This window comes from Mobula hypostoma, chromosome 16 (assembly GCF_963921235.1).
Source record: "Mobula hypostoma chromosome 16, sMobHyp1.1, whole genome shotgun sequence".
In the NCBI taxonomy this organism is placed as follows: Eukaryota; Metazoa; Chordata; class Chondrichthyes; order Myliobatiformes; family Myliobatidae; genus Mobula; species Mobula hypostoma.
The window spans coordinates 8,742,989-8,768,562 of record NC_086112.1 but is presented as its reverse complement, the minus strand read 5'-3'; the positions used below and the strand labels follow the sequence as shown (position 1 = coordinate 8,768,562).

At 39.3% G+C, this 25,574-nt stretch overlaps 1 protein-coding gene across 4 annotated transcripts in view; it reads right to left on the bottom strand.

The window, feature by feature from the left end:
* Positions 1-25,574, bottom strand: part of tmem161b (transmembrane protein 161B) — a 55,645-nt gene that overhangs the window by 9,830 nt on the left and 20,241 nt on the right. For 3 of the 4 annotated variants that reach the window (XM_063068503.1, XM_063068504.1, XM_063068501.1), the window contains 8 exons: positions 24,871-24,968; positions 21,435-21,591; positions 15,956-16,107; positions 11,591-11,651; positions 10,776-10,916; positions 3,266-3,301; positions 2,931-3,044; positions 1,819-1,993 (listed from right to left, as the gene is read on the bottom strand). In XM_063068503.1, coding sequence (XP_062924573.1) covers positions 1,819-1,993; positions 2,931-3,044; positions 3,266-3,301; positions 10,776-10,916; positions 11,591-11,651; positions 15,956-16,107; positions 21,435-21,591; positions 24,871-24,968 — 934 coding nt within the window. The remainder of the gene's footprint in view (positions 1-1,818; positions 1,994-2,930; positions 3,045-3,265; positions 3,302-10,775; positions 10,917-11,590; positions 11,652-15,955; positions 16,108-21,434; positions 21,592-24,870; positions 24,969-25,574) is intronic. The other variant, XM_063068502.1, reaches the window with a different exon arrangement.

Sequence of the window (25,574 nt, the reverse complement as noted above, 5' to 3'; positions counted from 1 at the left end):
AAAGTCCAAACCTAGTCAACCTTTCCTTATAACTCAAATCTTCAAGTTCTGGCAACATCCTTGTAAACTTTCTGTACTCTTTTTACCTTATTGATTTTTTTCCTGTAGGTAGGTGACTGGAAGTTGACACAATACTCTGAATTTAGCCTCACCAACATCTTATACAACTTCAGCATAATATCTCAACTTCTGTACTCGATGCTCTGATTTATGAAGGCCAATGTGCCAAAAGCTCTCTTTAAAACCCTATCTACCTGTATAGCCACTTTCATGGAATTATGGATCTGTATTCCACAATCTCTTTATTCTACTGTACTCCTCAGTACCCTACCAGTCACTGTGCAAGTCTTACCCCTGTTTGTTCTCTCAAAGTGCAGCACCTCACAATTGTCTGCATTAAATTCCTTCTGGCATTTTTCAGCCCACTTTTCCAGATCCTGCTGTAAGCTTTGCTAGCCTTCATTACTATCCACTATGCCCCCAATCTTGGTATCATTCACAAATTTCACTAAACTCATTGACAGAATTGCATACATTCCATCTCAAAGCCGTACGTTTCAGATACTTGTATAATACGAAACTATTGTAACTCTTTCACAACAGTACACCTAACTTGTCCATTCAGCATTCACTGTAGGAGCTGACTGTGCAGTTATGAACAATTCTCCAGTGAATGAAAACACTAGTGTGGTAAAATAAAACCCACGTCCCTCTCCTAAGCTGAATTTTATGATAACTCCAGCATTTTCACACACACTGATGGTTCAATAATGATGCACTCAACGTTTTAGGAACAGCTTCACCATCACAATTCTGAACGGTCCATGAACACTAACTATTTCTCTTTCTGTAACTTAGAGCAATTTTTTTTTGACGTTTCGGACTGTACTGCTGCTACAAACCAAATGACATGTTGTACATCAGCGAAATTCTGCTTCAGACTTCAGAGATTATGTGCTTGCACAAGCATGCATGGAGACCCCAACATGGAATAATGACGGCAAATAGTGACAATTTTGCTGTCATTACCTTGCAAATCCCGCTCATTCTCTCATGTATTTTCTTTTCTAGAGAAAATCAAAAGTTAATGATTTTCAGTCTTCTGTTTTAATATAAAGACCATAAGCTTTAGGAGCAGAATTAGGTCATTTGGCCCATCAAGCCCGCTCTGCCATTTCATCATGGCTGATCCATTTTCCTCTCAGCCCCAATCTCCTGCCTTCTCCCCGTATCCCTTCAAGAATCTAGCAACCTCTGCCTTAAGTATATCCAATGACTTGGCTTTCACAGCTGCCTGTGCCAATGAATTCCACACATTTGCCACTCTCTGGTTAAAGAAATTCCTCCTTGTCTCCACTCTAAATGGACATTCCTCTATTCTGAGGCTGTCTCCTCTGGTCTTTACTCCCCCACCATAAGAAACATCCTCTCCACGTCCACTTTTTTTTTGGATAGGTTTCAAGGAGATACCCCTCTCATTCTTCTGAATTCCAGTGAGTACAGGACCAGAGCCATCAAATGCTCCTCAAATGATAAGCTTTACAATCCTGAAATCATATTCATGAACGTCCTTAGAACCATCTCCAATGTCAGCACATCCTTTCTTGTGTGGAAAATGAAACCTGTAAAGCAATCATGTGTTGCAAATATGCCTTTTTGCCCCGTCATGAACTCAACATTAGTACAATGTTCAGTTATCTTTCCCCAACACGTGGCCTCACTTCCACCGCTCGTATTAACGAACCTCACATCTTTTCTGTCCTACTCTCCTGTTGCTCCTGTGCACCTCAGACATTTAACCATTCCGCATTTTCTTACCATCTTTTGCAGATCCTTTGTACCGATCCGCCCTGCCTCTTTCTTCATTTGTTCTATACTCTTTTGTGCTAAGTTTAGGTACGCTTGCAGGTGTTGGCGAATTAAGGCCAGTCGGAGAACACAGAGAGCGATAATAATCCACAGTCGCAACGAATCATATGTAGACTCTGACATTCTGTAAATCATTCAACAGAAGTATTATTAAACGAAAGTTACAAAAATCATGACATGAGCATACCCACTTTATAAACATTAGAGAAAAATAATTGTCTTGTCTAAAAGGCGAAATTGTATGTTGATTTAAATTTTTAACTGTGTTGAAGATCAAATGATAACAAATGTACTAAAATAATGTTGTACCCATTTTCCTCAGCGAAGATAACTCAATGTGGTTGGAATTACCACCTCAATGTTCACATGGAGGAGGAAATAAAATAAATGTTTGGTAGAGTTGTAGAAAAGTACAGCACAGAAATAGCCCTTTTGGCCCATCTAATCTGTGCCAAACCATTAATCTGCCTACTCCCATTGACCTGTACTGGGACCATAGCCCTCCATAACCCTCCCATCCACATACTTACCCAAACTTCTCTTAAACGTTGAAATCAAAATCGCATGCAACCCTTGCACTGGCAGCTCATTCCACAGTCTCACGACCCTCTAAGTGAAGAAGTTTCCCCTCTCGTTCCCCTTAAATGTTTCAACCTTAACCCATGACTTCTAGTTGTAGTCCCACCCAACCTCAGTGGAAAAAGCCTGATTGCATTTACCCCATCTATTCCCTCATAATTTTGTATACCTCTATAAAATCTCCCCGCAACCAAATTATACAAATTATTTCTCAGGAATATCAGGATGCAGTTCATCAGAGTGATCTTAACTTAGCATAAATGCTCATGGAACGGGGTAATAAATCACTTTGGAGTTATGATTCAGCAGATCACACCAGTTCAAAGGCCAAACTTTAACTTCTACTATGTTTTTGTAGAAACGCTCAACAAGTAAGAAAGCAGAAAGTCAAACTAGAAGTCACACAGAAAGTCCAAGTAGAGAAAAACACCAAATATCGTACTATTTACGATGCAAGTAAATTCTTCATCACATGTACTCACAAAGGAATACTTTCTTTGCCAAGTGGTGGATTCATGATATAGTCTTTTGTAATAGGTTTCACCCACAGAAGTACCATGATTAGTGGCGAGAGGAAGTTCACATGAAGCAAAGTCCTACAAGTCAGAAAATCCAAACAATGCATATGATTAACAAGGCATCTTATTACATTTTAAAATATTTAGGTACGCTTGCAGGTGTTGGCGAACTAAGACCAGTCAGAGAACACAAAGAGATAATAATCCACAGACTCTGACATTCTGCAAATCATTCAACAGAAATATTTTTAAACAAAAGTGTTACAAAAATCAGGACAGGAACTTGTGAGCATACTTACATTATAAACGTTAGAGAAAGATAATTTTGTCTTGTTCTAAAAGGAAAAATTGTATGTTGATTTAAACTTTTAACTGTGTTGAAGATCAAATGATAACAAATGTACAAAAACAGCTCTATCAAGTCACCTCTCAACCTCCTTCGCACCAAAGGGAAAAGCCTCAGCTCACTCAACCTATCCTCATAGGACATGCTCTCTTATCCAGGCAGCATCCTAGAAATCTTCTCTGCACCATTTCTACAGCTTCCACATCCTTTCTATCATGAGGCAACCAGAACTGAACACAATACTCCAAGTGTGGCCTAACCAGTTTTAGAGAGCTACAGATAGGGGTGAACTACAGGACATTGCAAAATTTAGAATTTTCAAAGGAATTTTTATAACGTTCTGCAAAACAGGTTGGTCAACAAGGTTAGAATTTAGAATTGTGGGTAATGTACTGATATGATTGGAAATTGGTTGGGACACAAGAAGCAAGGACTGGGAATAAATGGATCTTTTTCAGATTGGCAAACTGATTCAAACCATGTATGAATCATAGCTTGTGCTCATCTACACTTGTGCAGATGACACAAAACTGGAAGGGACTGTGAATGGACAGAGGCAAAGAGGGTTCAAGTGGATACTGACAAGCTATGTAAGGGAGCCAGAATATGACAAATTGAATGTAATGTTCAAAAATGTGAAGTAATTTCTTTCAGAGCATAAGAGAGGAAAGCAGAATATGTTTTAAACAGTGACTTGATATTCAAAGCGACCAAGGATTCTTTGGGCACAAGTCATCCAAATCTAAAGATGAGGATGCAGTAAACATTTAGAAAGGTAAATGCTATGTTGACATGTATTAAGAGTACTTGAGTACCAAGGCACAGATGGGATCAGATACAAAGGTTAAGCCATTTATTGGCCATCTCTAATTGTGAACGTAGTGGCAGGCTGTCTTTTGGAACTGCTACGTGTCAATTCTGCTTCTGAGAGTAATGCCCTCTTCTCACTGCTGCCATCAGGAGCCTCAGGACTCACTTATGCCACCGGGATCAGGGCCATTTATTACCCCCCAACCATCAGGACCTTGAACCAGAGGGGATAACTTCACTCACCCCAAGATCGAACTGTTCCCAGAACTTATGGACTCACTTTTAAGGACTCTTCATCTCATGTTCTTGATATTTCTTGCTTAATTATTTATTATTATTTTCTATTTTTATTTTCACAGTTTGTTGGTGTTTGCACATTGATTGTTTGTCCATCCTGTTGGGCGTGGTCTTTCATTGATTCTTTTGCCCAATGGTAAGGATCCATGGCATAAAAAAGGTTGGGAACCCCTGTTCCACTGTGTTTCTTGTATCTACTGTGAATGCCATCAAGAAAATGAATCTCAAGGTTGTGTATTGTGACATGTCTATACATTAGTAGTAGATTTACTTTGAATTGAGTGGCTTTTATAAAAACATAAAATGCCAAACCACTTAGCATCTGCACCAAGTGAAAGATTTAAATGTTTTCATTCAAAGGCCGAATGACTTGCTCGATGTTTGAGAGAAATATCTGAGAAAAGGCAGTAGATTATCACAAGAGGCATCAATGCACTTCACTCTCAACATTGTATTTTTCAAGTTTTATTATTGTTGTAATGCAACTAGAAGTAGCTGCTAATTTACACATATCAAGATGTTAAATAATTACTAAATAATCTATTTCAATAATGCCAATTGATAAATGATAAAAGTCACGGATTTTAGAAAGGGATTCTGCTCTGTAAAAAATGCTACTTGGTTTTGTTTTTACATCCAGCTCACAAAATTGAGAAAGCTTTTATTAAGTTGTCATCATAAAGATTACAATAGTATAATATTCTCTCAAGCTATGCTGTGAACTGTTAGTAGAACCTGAATTCATGACCTTCTGCCTTCTAGACTGTCAGTAGTGTTAAAATATTACATATGTTATCACTGAGTCAAGGCTTCAAATAAAGTTCATATTTTGCTTTCCAGAATAGATATTACTTATCCCTATTTATTTTTTCATAAGTACTTACTGTTGATTTTGTTCAGTATCATGATTTAAAAAACCACAGATTCATATTACCGAGAAACCTGTAGGACAACAGAAGTAATGCTAAAGGTTTGTCACCCTCAGTTTCACTGAAGGTGACAGGGAAGAAAAGTGATATTATGAAATGTAAATAGAGGTCACATTCCAGTCAAGAAGCAAACTGCCTCAAACATTCACATAGTGGATGAATGATTTGGAAATGTACTCTGCAATAAGAATATTGTGTAGTCAAGATAACAAATGATAAAGTAATGTTGATTAATTTACAGTAGGTAAATTCCAATTGCAGAAAGTATAATCAAAATCTGACATCTTGGAAAGTTTACATGAGAGAACAATATTCAAGATTCCAAATATATATATATATATATACAGACAAACTGAGATAAAAGAGCTCTAAAAATACAGAACCAAGGTCAAGGATAGTTTGAAAAGGGAAGGTATGGTGGTACCTACGGCCAATAGGATTATACTGGATGTGGCGTTTCACTTCTATTAATTTTGACACTAAACAAGAGGCATGTCCAGCTGCCATATCAATAGTTGAATAACTGGAGGGGAAAGCTATGCCATTAAAATTTTACCTAATTTCAAAGTTCAAAATATATTATCAAAGTACGTATATCATACTTTGAGATTCATCTTCTTGTGGGCAGCCACAAAACAAAGAAATGCAATAGAATTTATAAAAAACCCTACACCATAAAGACCAATGTGCAAAGAAGAACAAGTCTTGAAAATAATCTTTAAGAAAGCGAGCAAACAATAGACATGAACTGCAGAGACCCCAGAAGAGAGTTCACAACAACATAGACAGTTCAGCACTGCAGCCGGTCCAGGAACCCAATGGCTCCAGGCCACAGCTACAGAGTCAGTTCAGTGCTCTGGTGAGTAAAGCCTCCTGAAGTAGTGATCTGAACACCGGTTTGTACTCTGCACTCGACCACAACGTCTTAAACTTTTCATCTGGCTCGTCGCTTAGATCGACATAACATTGGTTCGTCATCAGCTCTCAGGCCTGGGCCCCACTGCTTCTGTCCAGCCCGAAGACTCAGTATGGCCCCAAGTCTGCTCGGGAAGGCAGCCACTGCTGTATTTGTATTGTCAAGAGTCAATGCAAATGAATATTTCAAAATAACACACAAATGTCAGGATGTATTCCATAGCCTATACTCACAAATAAAAATGGTAGGGTTGAAATACTCAATAATTTGCTTAACTTCTTTGAAAGACCCCAACAGCTTTTCATGTTATTCTGAGCCTAGATATGTATAAATTTATAAAGGTATGTATAAATGTATAAATATTCAAGTTATTCAGAGCCTAGGTATGTATAAAGGTAAACTATATACCTTTGTACAGGGATCAAGGACCAGGGATACAGATTTAAAACAACAGGGAGATCAGAAATTTAGAAAAACGAACCACCCACAGTTAATATCTAGAATTAGAATAAAATTTACTACCATTGACATATGTCATGAAATTTGCTGTTTAATAGTGACGTAGTGTTCATGGGTTCACTGTCCATTCAGAAATCTGAGGGTGGACGGGAAGAAGCTGTACCCGCAATGTTCAATGAGTATCTTCAGGCTCCTGTATCTTCTCCTTGATGGTAGCAATGAGAAGAGGGCATGTCCTGGGTGATGGGGATTCTTAGTGATGGGTGTCCCCTTCTTGAGACATTGCCTTTTGAAGATGTCCTCTACGTGAAGAGGTTGGTGCCCTTGATGGAGCTCGCTGAGTCTACAACCCTCTGCAGCTTTTTCCAATCCTGTGCAGTGGCCCCTCCATGCCAGATGGAGATGCAAACAGTTGGAATGTTCTCCACTGTACATATGTGGGCATTTGCTGAAGTCGTTGGTGACATACCAAATCTCCTCAAACTCCTATTGAAATTTAGCTGTTATACACATATATGCAGAGATACAGATCTATGTGTGGATTAGCTGGTTGGGTTCTGTACACCCGTGTGCAAATATCCAATACCCTGCGTTGAATAGTCTTCTGTGATCTTCACCATCATCAAGCAAGAAGCAATAGATTTATTATCAAGATAAAAATACTGAAGATAAGCTTGTGTACAAGAAGATATGAAGGCTGAAATTGCAAATACTTATTCAGAACCACCCCAAAATATTCTGCAGCTAATACTCAATATTTATGGGCTGTCCCCAGCACAGCTCAGAATGCATTTCACTGTATGTTTTGATGTACATGTGACAAATAAAGCTAATCTTTATCTTTTAAACCTTTAAAAGTTTGGTTATTGATTAAATTCAAGAAATAGATTAATATGAAGAACAATGGACAAATAACACAATATAGCACAGCAAGTTCTTTTCACAGAGCGGTGGGTGTCTGAAATGCCCGGCCAAGCGGTGGTGGTAGAAGCTGATACGTTAGGAGCATTTAAGTAACTCAGGTAGGCACATGAATGAAAGAAAAATGAAGGGCTATGTAGGAGAGAATTGTTAGATTAATGAGGGAGTAGGTTCAAAGGTCGGCACAGCATTGTGGGCCAAAGGGCCTGTACTGTTCTATGTTCAATGCTCTGATACTTCCAGACTTGACAATGAACCAAGGACCTGCTGTGCATAGAATATGTATACATTTTAGACAAAAGAAATCTCCAGAAGGAGCAGCATGAGAATAAAAAACATCTGCGACAACAGCTTGTTTCCAAATGTTAGATTACTAATAGTGTTTCCGAACATCCAAATGACATTTTGTTTCAAGAAAGCAGTGCAGTGCGTGAAGCACCAATGGAAGTCTTCCCGTGCAGCAGCGCACACCTTAGCTTCTTGACCGCTTGAGCTACAGCATTCACTAGTCTTCTGACAACAAGGAATTAGAAACACACAATACCATCCCTTCAGTCCACAAAGCTGTGTCGAACATGTCCTTACTTTAGAAATTACATAGGGTTACCAATAGCCCTCTATTTTTCTGAGCTCCATGTACCTGTCCAGGAGTCTTTTAAAAGACCTTATCGTAACCGCTGCCGGCAGCCCGTTCCACGCACTCACCACTCTCTGTGTAAAAAACTTACCCCTGACAACTCCTCTGCACCTGCTTCCAACCCACCTTAAAACTGTGTCCTCTTGTGCTAGCCATTTCAGCCCTTGGAAAAAGCCTCTGACTATCCACACGATTAATGCCTCCCATCATCTTATACACCTCGATCAGGTCACCTCTCATCTTCCCCCGCTCCAAGGAGAAAAGGCCGAGTTCACTCAACCTGTTTTCATAAGGCACACTCTCCAATCCAGGCAACATCCTTGTAAATCACCTCTGCACCCTTTCTATGGTTTCCACATCCTTCCTGTAGTGAGGTGACCAAAACAGCACAGTACTCCAAGTGGAGTCTGACCAGGGTCCCATTACCTCTCGGCTCTTAATCTCAATAACACGATTGATGAAGGCCAGTGCATTGTATGCCTTCTTAACCACAGAGTCAACCTGCGCAGCTGCTCTGAGTGTCCTATGGATTCAGACCCCAAGATCCCTCTGATCCTCCACACTGCCAAGAGTCTTACCATTAATACAATATTCACTAATTGAACTAATTACAGATGTCTGGTCTATAGAATTTATCCCTGAACAGAAGGGCAGGTTTTGGTCACAAGACCAATCCACAGAACAGATAGTCTGAGAAACAAGAACGATGCATGCAAAAATCCTGTACAGGTTTCTTGCATCCATTATGTGTCTGAGATTGGCACCATTACAACTCGGTGTGCTGGATTTTGGAATTCAATCCCGGCGCAACCCGTAAGGAGTTTGTGGGTTTTCTTCGGGTGCTCCAGTTTCCTCCCACAGTCAAAAGACGTAGCGGTTAGTAAGTTAATTAGTCGTTGTGAATTATCCCATGTTAGGCTAGGGTTTAACTGGACATTGCTGGCAATGCGGCTTAAAGGGTCGGAAGGATCTACTCTGTGCCGGATCTTTAAAGGAAATAAATAAATCACTGAAATTTGAAGAATGCAGTGATAAGCACCAACAACCACCTTTTGTGGGACATCAAAATTAGAAAAGACTCTCCCAGCATCAGCATGGGAGAACCTCATTTGTAACTAACAGTGAAAGAACACACAGGGTTGAGTGGACCAATTAACTTATGGAACAGTACTCCAGACCTCAATTCTGTTCCTGCATAAGCTGCATCAGCTTCAGAACGGCAATCACACGTCAGTGATATTATCAGATCTCATCTTTAAGAGCACCACTTTAGAGGAACAAGTTGACATAAGTAATCACCAATGACAATCTCTTTAATGATGAACCTGGACTGAGAGAAGATGAAGCCTACATATATTCTCCCTCAGCACAAGTACTTTCTTTCAGATAGCTGAATCTGAAAATTAGAACTAATGAGGAAGATTAGAGAAGATTAGAAAGGGATGTCATTGGAATGGCACAGAGCTGAGTGCCATTGGTGAGTCAGACAAGTGACTGCTGATCCTTTACCTGCTTCCAGGTTTAGGAGGTTTTTTTTTGCATCTGATCTTGAATACGCATCAGCTGTGATCAAATGGCAGCGTACACTGGATGGGTCGAATGATCTAATTCTGCTCCCATGTCTTTTCATCTTGTGTCACAGAATCCATTCATTAAGGTGGAAATAGTGCGACAAAAGTTAATTCAAACAACACTTCCTGAGAGCTGAACTAAATATAATTTCATTAATTTTTGACTGGTTTGTGCCTAACCCAAGCAGCAACAAATCCTCCCAACAGAGCACCAATACAAGTGCAAACTAAAATAATGATGCAGAACTGACAGATGCTGAAAGCTCTATGCACAACACAAAAGGGAGTAAACTCACTGGCTGGCACGTGCAGTTTCAAACAGCAGTCTAATTCTCCCTGTCTGAAGATTAATTTGTCCTCAATGAAAATACAGGTATAAAGACACAAAGATAAACTGATGTTATTCTATATCAAATTCCACCCTTCCCCTTCTTTTTTTCCCATTCCTCACTTAGACTCTCCTCTCATCCCTTCACTTTGCCTCACCTGCTTATCACCTCCCCCAATGCCTCTTCTCCTTCCCTTGCTCCCATAACCCACTCTTCTCTCCTATCGTATTCCTTCTTCAGTCCTTTACCTTTTCCACCTATCACCTCCAAGCTTCTCACTTCATCCCCAGCCACTCACATTCCCCCTTACCTGGCTTTACCTATCAGTCAGCTTGAACTCCTTTCCCTCCCCACCTTATTCTGGCATCTTCTCACTTCCTTCCAGTCCCAATGAAGGGTCCCAGACCAAATCTTCAACTATTTATTCCCTTCCATAGATGCTGCCTCATTTGCTCAGTTCCTCCAGTGTTTTGTGTGTGTTACTCTGGATTTCCAGCATCTGCAGAATCTCTTGCACTTGTAGAGCTTTTGTGTTTTATTTCAAGTGGAGAAATTTCTGTTAATTTTTTATATAATAATTACAAAGTTTCTTACTGTGTTAGCTTCTCCTTTGCAAGATTCAGAGCATCCAGATGCATCTGAGCCAGTCGTAGGCCAGGAAAGGTCAGAAGAGCACCAATGAAACCACAAAGAATAGCCAGTGACATTTTGAAGGTCAGTTTTGAAACGGGACCTCTGGAATAAATTATTAAAAACGATCATGCATACAAACACTGAAAATGATACATCAAAAAGATAACATAAGATGAAATTAAAAAGATGAAGTTACAACATCCTTCACGTTCAAAATAAGATAAAATAATCAGCAAAGATAACTCTAAACCTCAGCTCAGACGTTGAGTGACTGACTAAAAGAAAATGCTAAACTGCTATAAGATCTCTTTTTGATTCAATGGCATCTTAGTAACACATTTACAGTGTAGAATTTCAGTGTATGAATGTCTTTCTGCTCAAAACTGAATGTTGTATTTCCAGGTAAACCAAAACTTTGGGGATCATATAGTACAGCAGACTCAATGGCAAGGTGCACAAGATCTGGCATAAATCTTGAATTAATGTTGAGGACATCTATGTGATATTGTGAATGTTAACAATTGAGTTGAAAAAGTTTGAAACCGTAAAACAGATAATATTCATGGCCATATTAATCCGTCAAGTTCTATTTACCCACAAGCTTATAGACTGGAAATACTAAAAAGGCTGTTGATACCTGCACAGCACATTGTAAAACAGAAAATGCACAACAGCAATTTGAAATATCATGCTTTTCATCTTAAGCTGCTTTAGTAATTGCATGAATAACCAAAATATTAAAACAGTAATCAAAAATGAAAGATTATGAAACCTACTGGGATTGCAAGCCTTGTTTCTCAAGGAACTGCATAGCCCCACCAGAAAAGTTTGCAAACCCTGCATATAGGTGGAAAAGACAAGAAAAAAGACAGTTAATTTGAGATGAATTCCAGTAACATTAAGGGTAATATCAATGGGAATATTAAGTGTAATTTTTAAAATACATAAAGCTAATTGTTTGCACTTGGTACACTTGAAGAAACTTAATGCTTCCAAGATACGGACTTTAAAAAAAAATACATCAACCTCAAGAACAGAGATGAGGAAAAATTTTAGCCACAGGGTGGAGAATCTGGAGTTCATTGGCACAGATATCTGTGGAGACCATGTCATTCAGTATATTTAAAGCAGAGGTTGATAGGTTCTTGATTAGTCAGGGCACTAAAGGTTACAAGGAGAAGGCAGGAGAATAGGATTGAGAGGGATAATAAATCAGCCATGATGAAATGGTGCCGCAGACTCAATGGGCTGAGTGGCCTAATTCTGCTCCTGTGTCTTCTGAACTTATCAAAAATAGGCAAGGGACTAAATTCTGCCATCTGCATTACTGTAATCAGACAGATAAGTTTTTGTAAAATTGTACAAAAGAAAATTATCTGCTTTAGGAAACTATAAATCGACAAACATCATCTGACTGAGAAAAGCAAGATCCCATTGTAAAGGTAACAGTAGCACAGGATGATAGGATAAATGAACATTGTAGGAGCCATGTATATTTCTTCTGTCTGTATTGTAATTTGTCATGTGGGTTGGGGCGTGGTAGAGTATAGTCATGTACTCACACTTTGTCTTAGTTAGTTTAGTTGAGAGGGAGTGAGCCGGGGTGATATTTTTTGTAATTACACCAATTACTCTTATTTCGTTAATTTAGTTTGTTAATTTTTTTGAAAACACTATAAGATCGTTCACCTTTGCTAATTTGGTCATAAAAGATCGAGCTTACGTTTTTCAATATGGAACTCAATTTTTGCAAGTGTGTCATACAGTGCCAACTCCCGTACTCAGTCTCACAGCAGTTTTGGTTTGTTTTCAAGTAACTGCTACAGACACCAGAGGCGCTATCTCTTCGATTCTATAGAATGACTACTTTCCAAACAGGTTTAAAGGATCATAGAGAAATTCCCATCAGTTACAGTTTTGTTTTTAAATACAGGTAGAGGAAAGTCATTCGAATAACTATTTATTATATACATTTCTTTATACTGCATCTTTTAGATAATAGAAATATGCAAAATTCATAAAACAGTAATGGATGCATTAGAAACTTTATTATCATAATTTTTCTGTAATTAGGTCAATTTTTTTTTACCCTGTTTCTGTCCTATCTCCCAGCACACGTCCCACTCCCATTTACTCATTTCAGTTTAATATGTTTTTATTATTTTGATCTTTATAAAGAGGTAGTTTCATTCAACAAGACATTTTTTTACTCCTCGTTTAACACCATTAAAAAGGATGAGTTTAAGTAGCTACAGAACAAACAGATGTGCAATAACTTTCTTAGAGATTTTTGGAAGCAACATATTTTTAAGTAAATAATAACACTATTTAGAATGTAAAAGCTCAAGTTTCATAAAACTCTACAATCAATTAAATTGAGCTGATTTACTGGACTGTTTCGACATTTTACACTCTATATTTTTAATAGCTTTTATATGCGACACTATAGAACAGTACAAGCCTCCACAATAATGTGCCAACCCTTTAACCTACTCCAAGATCAATCTAACCCTCCCCTCTCATATAGCCCTCTATTTTTCTATCATCCATGTGCCCAAGGGTCTCGAGTGCCCCTAATGTATAACCTTTATAAATAGCACGGACCCCTACCATTAACTGAGGGTTTCGTGAACCCTAGCTTGAGTATCCCTACCCTAATGTATCTGCTTCTACGGCTACCCCCGGCAGTGTGGTCCATGCTATCACTCCCTATGTAAAAAACCTATCTCTGACATCTCCTATACTTTCCTCCAAACATCTTAAATTTATACCCCCTGGTATTAGCCATTTTCTCAGTATCATAAACTTTCCAGTGAATTCCAAGGAAGTGCAGGAGTCAGGGCTGCGATGCGTTTAAGGGAGTGTCTGGTGGACCAGCTGCAGAACTAGCAGCAACTCTGAACAGTTGAATAGTGGATTTTCAGGGAGTTTTATTCTATCACTGCTTCTCAATGCAACCTAGCTCAGCTTCCAGTACTCACTGTAGTAGTAGATGTATTGTGTAGAATATTATAAAATTGAGGGGGGGGGGTCAAGTTTATTGTTTATTTGTTCAGGAATACATTGCAGAACAGGCCCCTCTAGCCTTCTGCGCTGTGCCACGAGCAACCCATCAACTTAACCCTAACCTAATCACAAGACAATTTCTAATGTGCAATGAACTTTTTAATCAGTACGTCTTTCAAATGTGGAAGGAGACTGAAGCACCCGGAGGGACCCCGTACATTGCACAGGGAGGAAATACAAACTCCTTACAGAGGATGCCAGGAGTGAACGCTGAACTCCATTGCCCTGCGTTATAATAGTGTCGCACTAACTACTACGCTACTTTGGCGCCCAAGGTTAGGGTTTAGAGACAGGGACATTACAGGAAATTACAGGTCAGGCTATTACCAGGATTACAGTCACAGTGTATTTTATTAAAGCATCTTTTACTGTGCATTGCTCAAAAATGTGCAATTACCCTAGGGAATTACTATTGATCCAATGGTTTCAATTAGATCCTGTACTTGGAATTATGTATCAAACCCCACCACGGATTAAACAAATACATGAAAATGCTTAACTTACTAAAATTACAAACTTCAAGAATAAATATTTAATTTTACACACAGTTTTCTTTATGTTAAATCATTTATAACATGATTACAAAGGCTTTAGTGGTGTCCAATAAGTTTTGATACTGGACTGAAAAATTTAACAAGATTTTCCCTCTGCTTCACTAATCTATATAGACAGAGGACTCTGGTTAATTTGTCCATCCGTTAATCGTGGCAGCTGCTTATTTGGGATAATTCAAAGAACAAAAAAACAAATTGAGAAAATAGCCAGGATTCTCTTCATGTATTTGGGACACCATGCTAATTAATTTGGACAGGTGATTGTTGCTGACTCGTATCAGTTGCACACACTTGTGTGGTCATTAGACAAGACACAGTGCTTACAACAAATAAATAGCATTAGTTGAGTGTGTTTGTGCTCAAGGTGCAGTGATTTTTGTCACTGATAGTTGGTGATAAATAAGTAGCTACATATTTCAGAATTGTCTTACTCACTGTAGTTTGTAGCACTGAGGTTTGGAGATGCCAGAAATTGCAGGGAGTGAAAATGAAATTATTTCACTATTTCAACAAGTTAGAAACCATGAAGAATTAAGTATCAACAAATCATCTTGAAAGTTACAATGAAAATGAAGATTTGGAGGATGCAATCACCAAAAGCATTATATGAAGGCAGTCCATTATCTGCACCAGGTGGCTGCGTTGATTTTGTTCAAATCAGAAGAACATGACAGGTACATGAATTTACATAACTATTCCCATGAAACTTCAGCTAATTGAGGGAGCCACTTAATTGGGCTAAAATGTACCCGTTCCAATGTGTCCCAATTAAATGGAATCCCGTATGTGATGTGTTCCATTTCCTCCATCTGAAATCATCAATCATACCAAATACAAAACACCCCTGACTCTTCACAATTCAACTACCTCTGGCCATTCCCCATCTGATGCTTCCAGCTGGTAATTCCAGCTAATCAGGCCCCCTCCAGTTCTCCGCTCCCCAACACTCCATTACCTGCAAGTCTGCTAGGGTCCTGTACTGTATCCAGTGTGGCCTCAGTGAGACCCAACGCAGAATTGGGAAACTGCTTCGCTGAACACCTTCGCTCCGCCAGCCACAATAGACAGGTTTACTAGGTGGCTACCGATTTTAATTCTACTTCCCTTTCTGATTTATCTCCACTGCCACAATGAGGCTACTCTTGGGTTGGACAAGGAACACCTCATATTCTGTCTGGGTAGCCTCCAGCCTGTTGGCATGAACATTGATTTCTCCAACTTATGGTAATTTCTTCTCCCACCCCCACCCCATCTCTCTTCCATTGCAGCTCCCCCTCACCCCTTCTCCGTAACCTCCCTCTGGTGTCCCCCCTCCTACCCTTTCTTCCAAAGTCCAATCTCCTCTGGTATCAAATTCCATCTTCTTCAGCCCTTTACCTCTTCCACCAATCACCACCCAACTTCTCAGCCAAAGAATGACAGCAATACAAATGTGGAATGATATCATTAAAAATGTAATATTCCAAAAGTAGTCATTGGTTAAATTTCTTTTAAACATGTCAGGATTAGCACCTCAAGTACCTGTTTCCAGTCCAAACTCCAAATAGTTCTCTGTTACAATTAGGATCGCCATTGCTTTCACAAAGAAAAAGCAACCGAAGGTGATACAAACTGACCTCTCCCCACCTTCTTCCACTTTAAAGTAGTGAGTGGTCAGAGAAAATAATACCTTACTGATAAACTGTTAAGGAAAACAAGATAAAAGCAACATTTCAAAATAACTACCATGCAAAAAAAAATCAATGTGGTAAACAGATATGGAGACAAATAGATATTGATTTCAGTGCTACAAATGATTTCAGCCAAGGTACTTTACTGAAACATCAGGTATTTCATTGCACTGGTACTCATGCAACGAATCCAATAATTTTTTCTTCTCTCCTTCTTTCATATGACACTATATATGTTTTCATTGTTTTGTTATGAAGTACAGTTCAGTCTCTAGAGGGAATTGCATATCCAAGTCTCAACCTGATGATAGTTTTTGGTTTCACTCTCTCAGTGGTTTTCTACTTTCTTAGTGTAACTTAAAAGCAAACAACTAATTTAACAGCAAATAACTTAAAAGGATTGAGAAACAAAAATGTATGCAAATTGTTATCAAGTCTTTAAATAATGATGAGATTTACTAGTTATAAAACGAGGAATTCTGCAGATGCTGGAAATCCAAAACAAAACACACAAGATGCTAGAGGAACTTGGCAAGTTAGGCAGCATCTATGGAAATGAACTAACGGTCAACATTTTGCGCCGAGACCCATCTTCAGGACCAGAAAGGAGGAGGAAGCACTGGCTTCAGTATGGGTTTATTTTAGAGTTTTCAATGAAGTTTATTATAATACATGATAAATAGCATTTTAAATATTTAGTCTTATAGTTCAGATTACAACAGTGAACTGCATTATCTCTAAGTTGTTAATTCATAACCATATGGGGCATTTTAATAATACAGATGAGTTTTATTTGTCACATCTACATCAAAACATACAGTGAAATGCATGGTTTACATCAAATCAGATCAGTGAGGATTGAACTGAACAGCCTGCTAATGTTGCCACATTTCTGGCACCAACATAGCAAGCCCACAACGCACGAACACTAAGCGTACATTATTGCAATGTGGGAGGAAACTGGAGCACCCAGAGAAAACCCACATGGTCACAGGGAGAATGAATAACCTCCTTACAGACAGCAGCAGGAAATGAACCTTGGTCGCTAGTGTTGTAATAGCAGGTTAGTGTAATGGTACACTAGCATGGCTTCCCCAAATTATCTTCAGTAATGATGTCTACTACCTCTAGCTCTCGCCACATTTCCAGCATCAACATAGCATGCCCACAACTCGCTAACCCTAACTGTAGCATGGAATTTGGGAGGAAACTGGAGCACCCCAAGGAAACCCACGTGGTCACAGAGAGACCGGAAAGAATCAATTCTGTATTATGTTTCCAAATATAACACTTGCACCATTAATTGAGTAGACAACTGATAAGCCCCAAGTGATATGGTTTAATTTATTCTGTGCAATGAAATAAAAGTCTTGGGTACTCATGTACAAAACATTTTCCACACCCAATGTGTCAATTTATTCCTCAATGGAATACGACATTGCAATTTTTTTCTTTATAAATAAGATGTGCCACCCTAGTATATCATTTACCTTGATGCTTACAGCCAGAGGCATCGGAGTTCAAAGTTCGATTCTGGCATTGTCTGTAAGAAAGTTTGTACATTCTTCCATGAGCACATGGGTTTCCTCTGGATACTCTGGTTTCCTTGCACGGTCCAAAGAGCTACCAGTTAGTTAACTGGTCATTGTAAATTGTCCTGTGATTAAGCTTGAGTTAAACCAGCGGGTTGCTGGGGGGGCACAGCTCAGTGAACCAAAAGGACCTGTTGTACACTGTATCTCTAAATAAATAAATAAATAAATAAATAACTATCTATCTATCTTTTAACTATGTGGGCCACAGTAAAATAGCAATCAGCCTTGCACTATTGTGATTGGGGAGTAGCATACCATTCCTGAGGGCATTCTGGGTACGATTACATCACCATAGATGGATTGCTTGCCTGCTCAAGAAAGATTTGGCTCATAAATAAAACACATTTGCACAAAGCCAAAAAAAGCATAGAAAAATGATCATGGCAAAGGGTGTTACAGGACTGTAATTCAATCACAGAGTTCTAATAACATCACAAACCACCAGAGAGCACAGAACGAAGTTTTAATTACAATCCACAGCACCATCTATAACAATATACAATCACCAAATGTTCTGTGTGAATCTAAGCAACACAATGTTCATGAGCTCTGAATAGCAAATGTTCAGGAATAAGTAGAAAATAATTATTCAGCCCTGATTCTAGGTGTGTAATGGGAAGTACATAACAACATTGGCAGATGATATTTTAATGACTTCACCCAAACAAAACAGTAGAAGGAATATTAACTCCCTTGCCCCAGGAGCATCAATGAGGTGAAACTTTGTTTATTTTATTTAGAGATACAGTGTGGAACTGGCCCTTGTGGCCAATCAAGCTACACCACCCAGCAACCCAACACTAGCTGTATCACAGGACAATTTATAATAACCAATTAACTGATAACCAGAACATCTTTGGACTGCGGGAAGAAACTGGAGCAGCCAGAGGAAACCCACTTGGTTCACGGGGAGAACTTAAACTCCTTACAGATGGAGCCGGAATTGAATTCTGGAAAGCCCCAAGCTGTAATAGAATCGCACCACTTACAATGCAGAACACTTGATTATCTTTTGCTTGCGCCAACCCAAACTCAGGCAAAAAGTTCACATATACCCATAGGAGTGGACTGATATCATCAACAGGATTCATCCCTCTAACTTATCAAAGGTAACAAGGTCAGAAGTCAAGGATATGTGACTGGTGGAAAGTTAAAAACACTGCCTCATCATTCTGCTCTTCGCTGCATTGAATGTATGTGCTTCATTGTCTTTCCTGGTATATTCTCAGGATGGATCCCAAACTGAGCTGATGTACTCAGGTTGGCTTTATGGTGCCTTTTCTGCCATATATGGAGGAATATTCTATTTCTTTAGGAACAGCGATGTGTAAATGTGTATACTGTATTTAAGGTAGAAACTTCTGTTTATTTTGTAATATGTGTAACTACATTGTGGGGTGCATCATATTCCAATTCATGTATAGTCTTAAGTTAACTTTGTGGGTAATTAAAGATGGTATGTCCTGGTGCCTAACAAAAAAATCAAGATCACATCACCCTCAGTAGGGGAGAGACAAGGGCTGCCAGGAGTTCACACTGGACAAAAATAAGTACAGAGCTATTATTGTGTTTTCCAGTAGATATCTTTTGTAAATATTGGCAGTTTTTTTCCCCTCACTATTTTCACTAATTTGTGTAAGTTTGATTTTTAACACACCTAATAAACACCCTAGCACTAAAGTTACAAGTGACTCCAGCCATTTTTCCTTTGGTCTAAACCCACAGATCTCACAGATGCCTTTTCTAATCTGACAGTAGGGCATCATCACATGCCTTGAATGTCCATTGCCTATATACATTTGGGCTTTTCACTGAATAGCAAGATTTCCCATTGTGACTACGTTAGCTAGAACTCCTTTTATGAAACTCTCCAGAGATTTCTGACCTTGCCAGGGACATTAAAACTATTATGTTCAATAATCACTGAGGACATCCAATGTGACTGTGACACTGGAATTCTATTCGTCCACCCTGTCTCCAACAACTGTTGCTATTTCTGACCATGCCATCCTTCACCAATATTTCTATCCACTACTGCCTGGGTGGGTAGGTTGGCATTTCCTGGTTTTATTCTTACCTATTAATCTGTAGCTAAAGTGTTGTTTTCCATTTCCAATCTGATTACACCTAACCTTCTCAAGCAACTATCCTGCTTGGTCTCTCCATTGCTGTCAATCTAATCAAAGTTCAAAGTAAGTTTATTATCAAATTACATATGTCACCTTATAGAACCCTGAGATTCATTTTCTTGTGGGCAATCATAATAAAAACAAGAAAGACAAAAGAATCACTGAAAGCCTGCACAACAGGATGTACAACAGCCTATACACAAAACTACGCAAATACAAAAAGTAAAAAAAAATAAGCAATAAATATCAAAACCATGAGGAGTCCTTGAATGTGAATCCATAGGTTGTGGGAACAGTTCAGTGACCACCCCCCCCCCTCCCCAGTTCAAGAGTCAGAGAGTCATAGAACACTACAGCACAAGACAGGCCCTTCACCCCATCTAGTTCACGTCAAACTATTAATCTGCCTAGTTCCATCGATATGCACCTGGACCATAACCCTTCCATCCACGTACCTGCCCAAATTGGTCTGAAATGCTGAAAATATACCCGCATCCACCACATTCTCTGGCAGCTCATTCCACACTTTCACCACTCTGAGTGAAGATGTTCCAACTCATGTTCCTCTTAAATCTTCCACCCTTAACCCATGACCTCTGGTTCTAGTCTCACCCAACCTCGGTGGAAGAAACAAGCTTGCATTTACATTATCAATATCCCCAATAATTTTGTATAAATACCATTACATAATGAATGAGTGGATGCTTTTTTGCAACAGTGGAAAGAATAAAGATTTAGTATTTATTGCCCATGAGGAAATCTGTGTTACCTAGCCATCAATTCCACTCCTCTTCCTAGGAACACTCAGGGCATGGTAGCATAATGGTTAGTGCAACTCTTTACATGGCAGAACGCCCATATTTGCCAATGCCAGCAGTGGAAACCAGAGCTCCCTCAGGGACATCCAGGCAAGTACTGACCTAAGCTCTGGCAATAGGGTTGAAGGTCATGACCGATTATTCTTTCCCCCACTTGACCTCAATAGCAGTTAGCTGGCCAGTGGTGTAGTGGCGTCCACACCAGATAATGAGGCAAATGGTCCCCAATTTGAATCCAGCCGGCTCCTTACACACTTTCCATCCATGCTGGGTTGAGCAACAAGCTAGCAATTTGGCCTTGTAAAAAAAAACAAAGGCTAAAGAATCGTCAATTGCCACCCAATGTGCCACAAGGCGTGGATAAGAACATCAGTTTAAAAACTCCCCTTTTCCAGAACTGAAAGTTTCTAGTGCTTAAATTTATGAAGAAGCTGACCAATTACTGCTTCTGAATTTGGACAAAAGCATGAAGTTTGCCAAGATTATTCAGATACTAGCAATATTCCCAACTTCACTACTGAAGACTCTGCTTAAAGAATTAGCAAAAATGATCATAGTCACAACACTATAACACAGAAAAAGGTTCTTCAGCCTATCCAGTCCATGTCAAAATAATATTCTGCCTAGTGCCATCATCCTGCACCTGGACCATAGCCCAATGGTCCATGAATTGAATGAAAAAACAACTTTCTAATTAGGTAATGTAGTTCAAAGCTTCAACTAATTCTTTTACATATTTTAAATAATTTATTATTAACACAAGCATTCTGAAGTAATTAAAAGGATACAATACAAAGGTAAGGACGAGCAGGCTCCAAACAATACTGATGTTCATCTCATTATGAGGGTTAGTCAGACTGTAGTAGGCTTCAGTAATGACGTAGACAACTGTAGCACAAACGGTAAAATCCACCAGCCATTGGTACTCAGGGAAGTAATGCAGAACTGAAGGGGAAAGGGAAATTATTAGGTGATTTTAAACTTATTTCACAGAAAAAACCCAACTCAAAGAGTTATTTACACCATTTTCAGTATAGATTTTTAATGTAAGTAAAGATTTCATTCAAGCCATCATGGATAAATGCAGACTACAATGCCAATCTAAGCTTATCGTACGTTTCCTATGTAATCCATTTGGTGATAGTAAACAAAAGAAAAAACACATTCATTTTCCAATCTGTCATCACAGGCACATATACTTGTTTGAGTCAGTTTAAAAATGACATGAGGCAAGATGAATTTCCAAATGAATATACCTATGACAACTTAAAGCACAAATAGTTCAGATAATCTTTGCAGTTCTACCAGGAGTATGATCTTAAAACCGGTAGAAACATTTCTGAAGCTTGGCACCTACTACTTATTTATTTATTTTTCTTTCTTATGGAATCTTAGCTGGAGCAGAGTATCTTTTGTTAAATTATATGTTTAAAATATTATACTCTTTGTTTTCAAAGTCCGACTGAAGTCATTCCCTGAATTATATAGTACTGCAAGTCTTGGGCACGTATATATAGTTGGGGTGCCTAAGACTTTTGCACTGTACTGTAGTAATTTTATGCATTGTATTGCACTGCTGCTGCTACAAAAACAAATATGTAAGTGATGAAATATGTCATTTTGGAGCAGTCTCGATGGACCAAATGGCCTAATTCTGCTTCTATATCATATGATAAATCTGATATGGGTCTCCATTGTGGACTGATGGTGGGAAGTGGCAGGGAGAGGGGTGGGAGCGGGAAACACCAGAGAGACATCCTGTAATGATCAGTCAACTGACTGTTTGAAATCAAGTGACCTTGCCTGGTGTCTCAGGGCTGGGTGTGTCTGCACCCGTGCCACTCCACGCCCCTGGCACTCCTGCTCTGCCACCTATCCCACACCCCTGCGGCACTCCACCCTCGCCATTCCCAGCATCCTTTGCTCCTGCCAGATTTACAAACTCACTCTGCTCTATGTTGACAAATACAGTACTGTGCAAAAGTCTTAGGCACCCTAGCTGTAGATATGTGCCCAAGACTTTTGCACAGTACTGTGTACTCTTGTGTTTAGCTTTCCTCAACTTATTTCTATTCCCATTAACAGTACTAAATGCTGATGTTAATTTCAAGTTCATTCTGCTTTAACTTGCCATTTGCAGCTTATGGATTTACTGGCTATTTCATTAAATTGCCTTTGAAGTGGCTAGACCAAGTCACGGAGTCAAGCTGAGACCCCTCATCAGCACTGGAAAGGAAACAGGAAGATGCCAGAATAAAAAGGTGTGGGGAGAGGAAAGAGGACAAGCTAGGTGATAGGTGAAGCCAGGTGAGTGGGGGAGGACAGACAAAGTCAGAGGCTGGGAATTGATAAACAGAAAAGGCAAAGGTCTGGAGAAGAAGGAAACTGATAGGAGATGGGAATTCCTTGTTTTCTGAGGTTCTGTCTCGGTATTTTCCAACCTGATGGCATGAACATCGATTTCATCTTCAGGTAATTTTTTTCCCCCTCTCCCTTCCCTCTTCTTCTATTCCCCACTCTGGCCTATTAACTCTTCTCCTCACCCGCCTATCACTTCCAATGGTGCTCCTCCTCCTTCCCTTTCTCCCGTGGTCCACTCTCCTCATATTCAAGGTGTAAGCCCATTCAGTTTCATGGAAACAATGGTTTGAATTATTGGGAGACCATCTCCAGCATAAAATTCAGTTTCAAGGAAAAGGCGGCAAGGAAGTCTGGATTGATTACCCAAACCAGGTGGTAGAAATGAGGTAAAAAATCTCAGTATTTGGTGGTCCACTAGTTCTGGATGATTCTGGGTAATCATGTAGGTTCCGAATTTGTTTCAGATTTCACCATACAAGTTTCTTATAGCGGAGGGAGTCCAGGACAAGAGGGCACAGCCTAAAAACAAGGACGATCCTTTAGAACACAGATGAGGAAGAATTTCTTTCACCAGAGGGTGGTAAATCTGTAGAATTCATTGCCACAGACGGCTGCGGAGGCTAATTCATTAGGTATACTTAAAGCAGAGATTGATAGGTTCTTGATTAGTCAAGGTGTCAAAGGTTACAGGGTGAAGACAGAAGAACGGGGTTGAGAGGGATAATAAATCAGCCATGATGGAATGGCAGAGTGCACAATAGGCCAAATGGCCTAATTCTACCCCGTGTCTTCTGGTCTCATCTGGCAGTGAAGGCACTATCATTTTCCTTAAAGTGGAGTAGTCTGAGAGGAGAGGAGGTCTCCAGGGGAAAAATAACGAATGAAAGAAAATGGGGCAGTACAGTATTGTAGTGGCTAGCACAACACTTTACAGTACAGTGACCCGGGTTCAATTCCTGCACTATCTGTAAGGAGTTTGTACGTTCTCCCCATGACCGCGTAGGTTTCCTCCAGGTGCTCTGGTTTCCTCACACAGTCCAAAGGCCTACTGTTTGGTAGATTAGCTGGCCATTATATATTGTCTCGTGATTAGGCTAGCATTAAATCAGGGATTGCTGGGTGACGCAGCTCGAAGGGCCAGAAGTGCCTATTCCACGCTCTATCTGAATAAATAAATAAATAAAATAACAGCTAGCATTCATCCTTCCACTGGGGAGTACACTGACACACCAGTATAAAATTAAGAATGGTTTTGGTTGACAAATTCAAAATGAAGTGAAAAGCAGCGAAAAGAAGAAACAGAAAATAAATTTTCACATAAAGTATTGGGATTCTCTGTTCAAATGACGTGTCAATTCATTTTTTAAAGAGATTTAATGTGATGAAACTAAAAGACAAGTATAAGATCTTTGAAGTTCTTTAGACTTAGAACCAGACCTGAACAAGGCTGGCATTGTGTATTAGAGCAGGAAAAAAAAGCATATGGTACCAACAAAAATGAATTATGCATTACAGATCAGAACCTCCAAAGGCTTGGAACTTGCTGAGTGAAGCAGAAAAAGGTAAAATCCAGTCAGCATCTTTTACAGAACATGGGTATCTGTATCGGAAAAGTTCACTTGATCATAGAGCAAGAATGCTTGGAGAATGTTTTTTTTACAATGACACGCTCAAATCTGGTGAACAAACAGGATAAATCAGTTAAAGACAGCAACTTTGATGAGAAGTGATAGCTTTTAAATACATCCATGCCACAATCCTCAATGATAATAAAGTTACTGCATATAAGAGTACTCACCATATAAAGATCAAGGGAATTTTCAACATAATAATTAAATGTGCATCTTCAGCTGTTCATCCTACCTCGTGTATCCATTTCCGTAATGCTCTTTGCTTCCAAATGCAGATTAATATCCTTAGGAACAGTCAGCGGCTTGCTTTCTATGTGTCCATTATACTTCCTGGTAAAACCATAATACAAGTGGCTATCAGTCTACAAATGGAAGCCTGCGGTCTTTTCATATACAAGATCACCCTTTCCTTGGCAACATTTAATTTTAACCATGTCTTAACATTACGTTCTTCTATTTGAACACTATTACTATAACCTTCCGGGAATCTGTACCAATTAATTTGTGGGACATATCACTCAGGGTCTTGGACTAAATATACACACTTTTTTTGTGACTTTTTTTTTAAAAAAAAAGTATGCGCTGTGTATGTTTTGCACCTTGGCCCCAGAGGAACACTGCTTTGTTCAGCAGCATTAATATATGGTTGAATGATAATTAAATTTGAATTTGATAACAAAGATATGCCTTTATAGAGAGACATCTAATGCACAAAAATAGGACTGGTAGAGAAGAAGTAGGAGGCACTCAAATAAGAACTATGCATGCAGAATGCACAGAAGCTTAAAATCAAAAGGAAGCACATAGGAGATTCAAGCATTATGGAGTTAGGTGCTTACAGACACCAAGAGAGAGCCGTCTGAGCTGGTACACTCCACCAGAGGCGGTGTGGTGCAGCGACCAGGCTGGGGCTGGTGTTGCCCCCTTCCCCCCCAC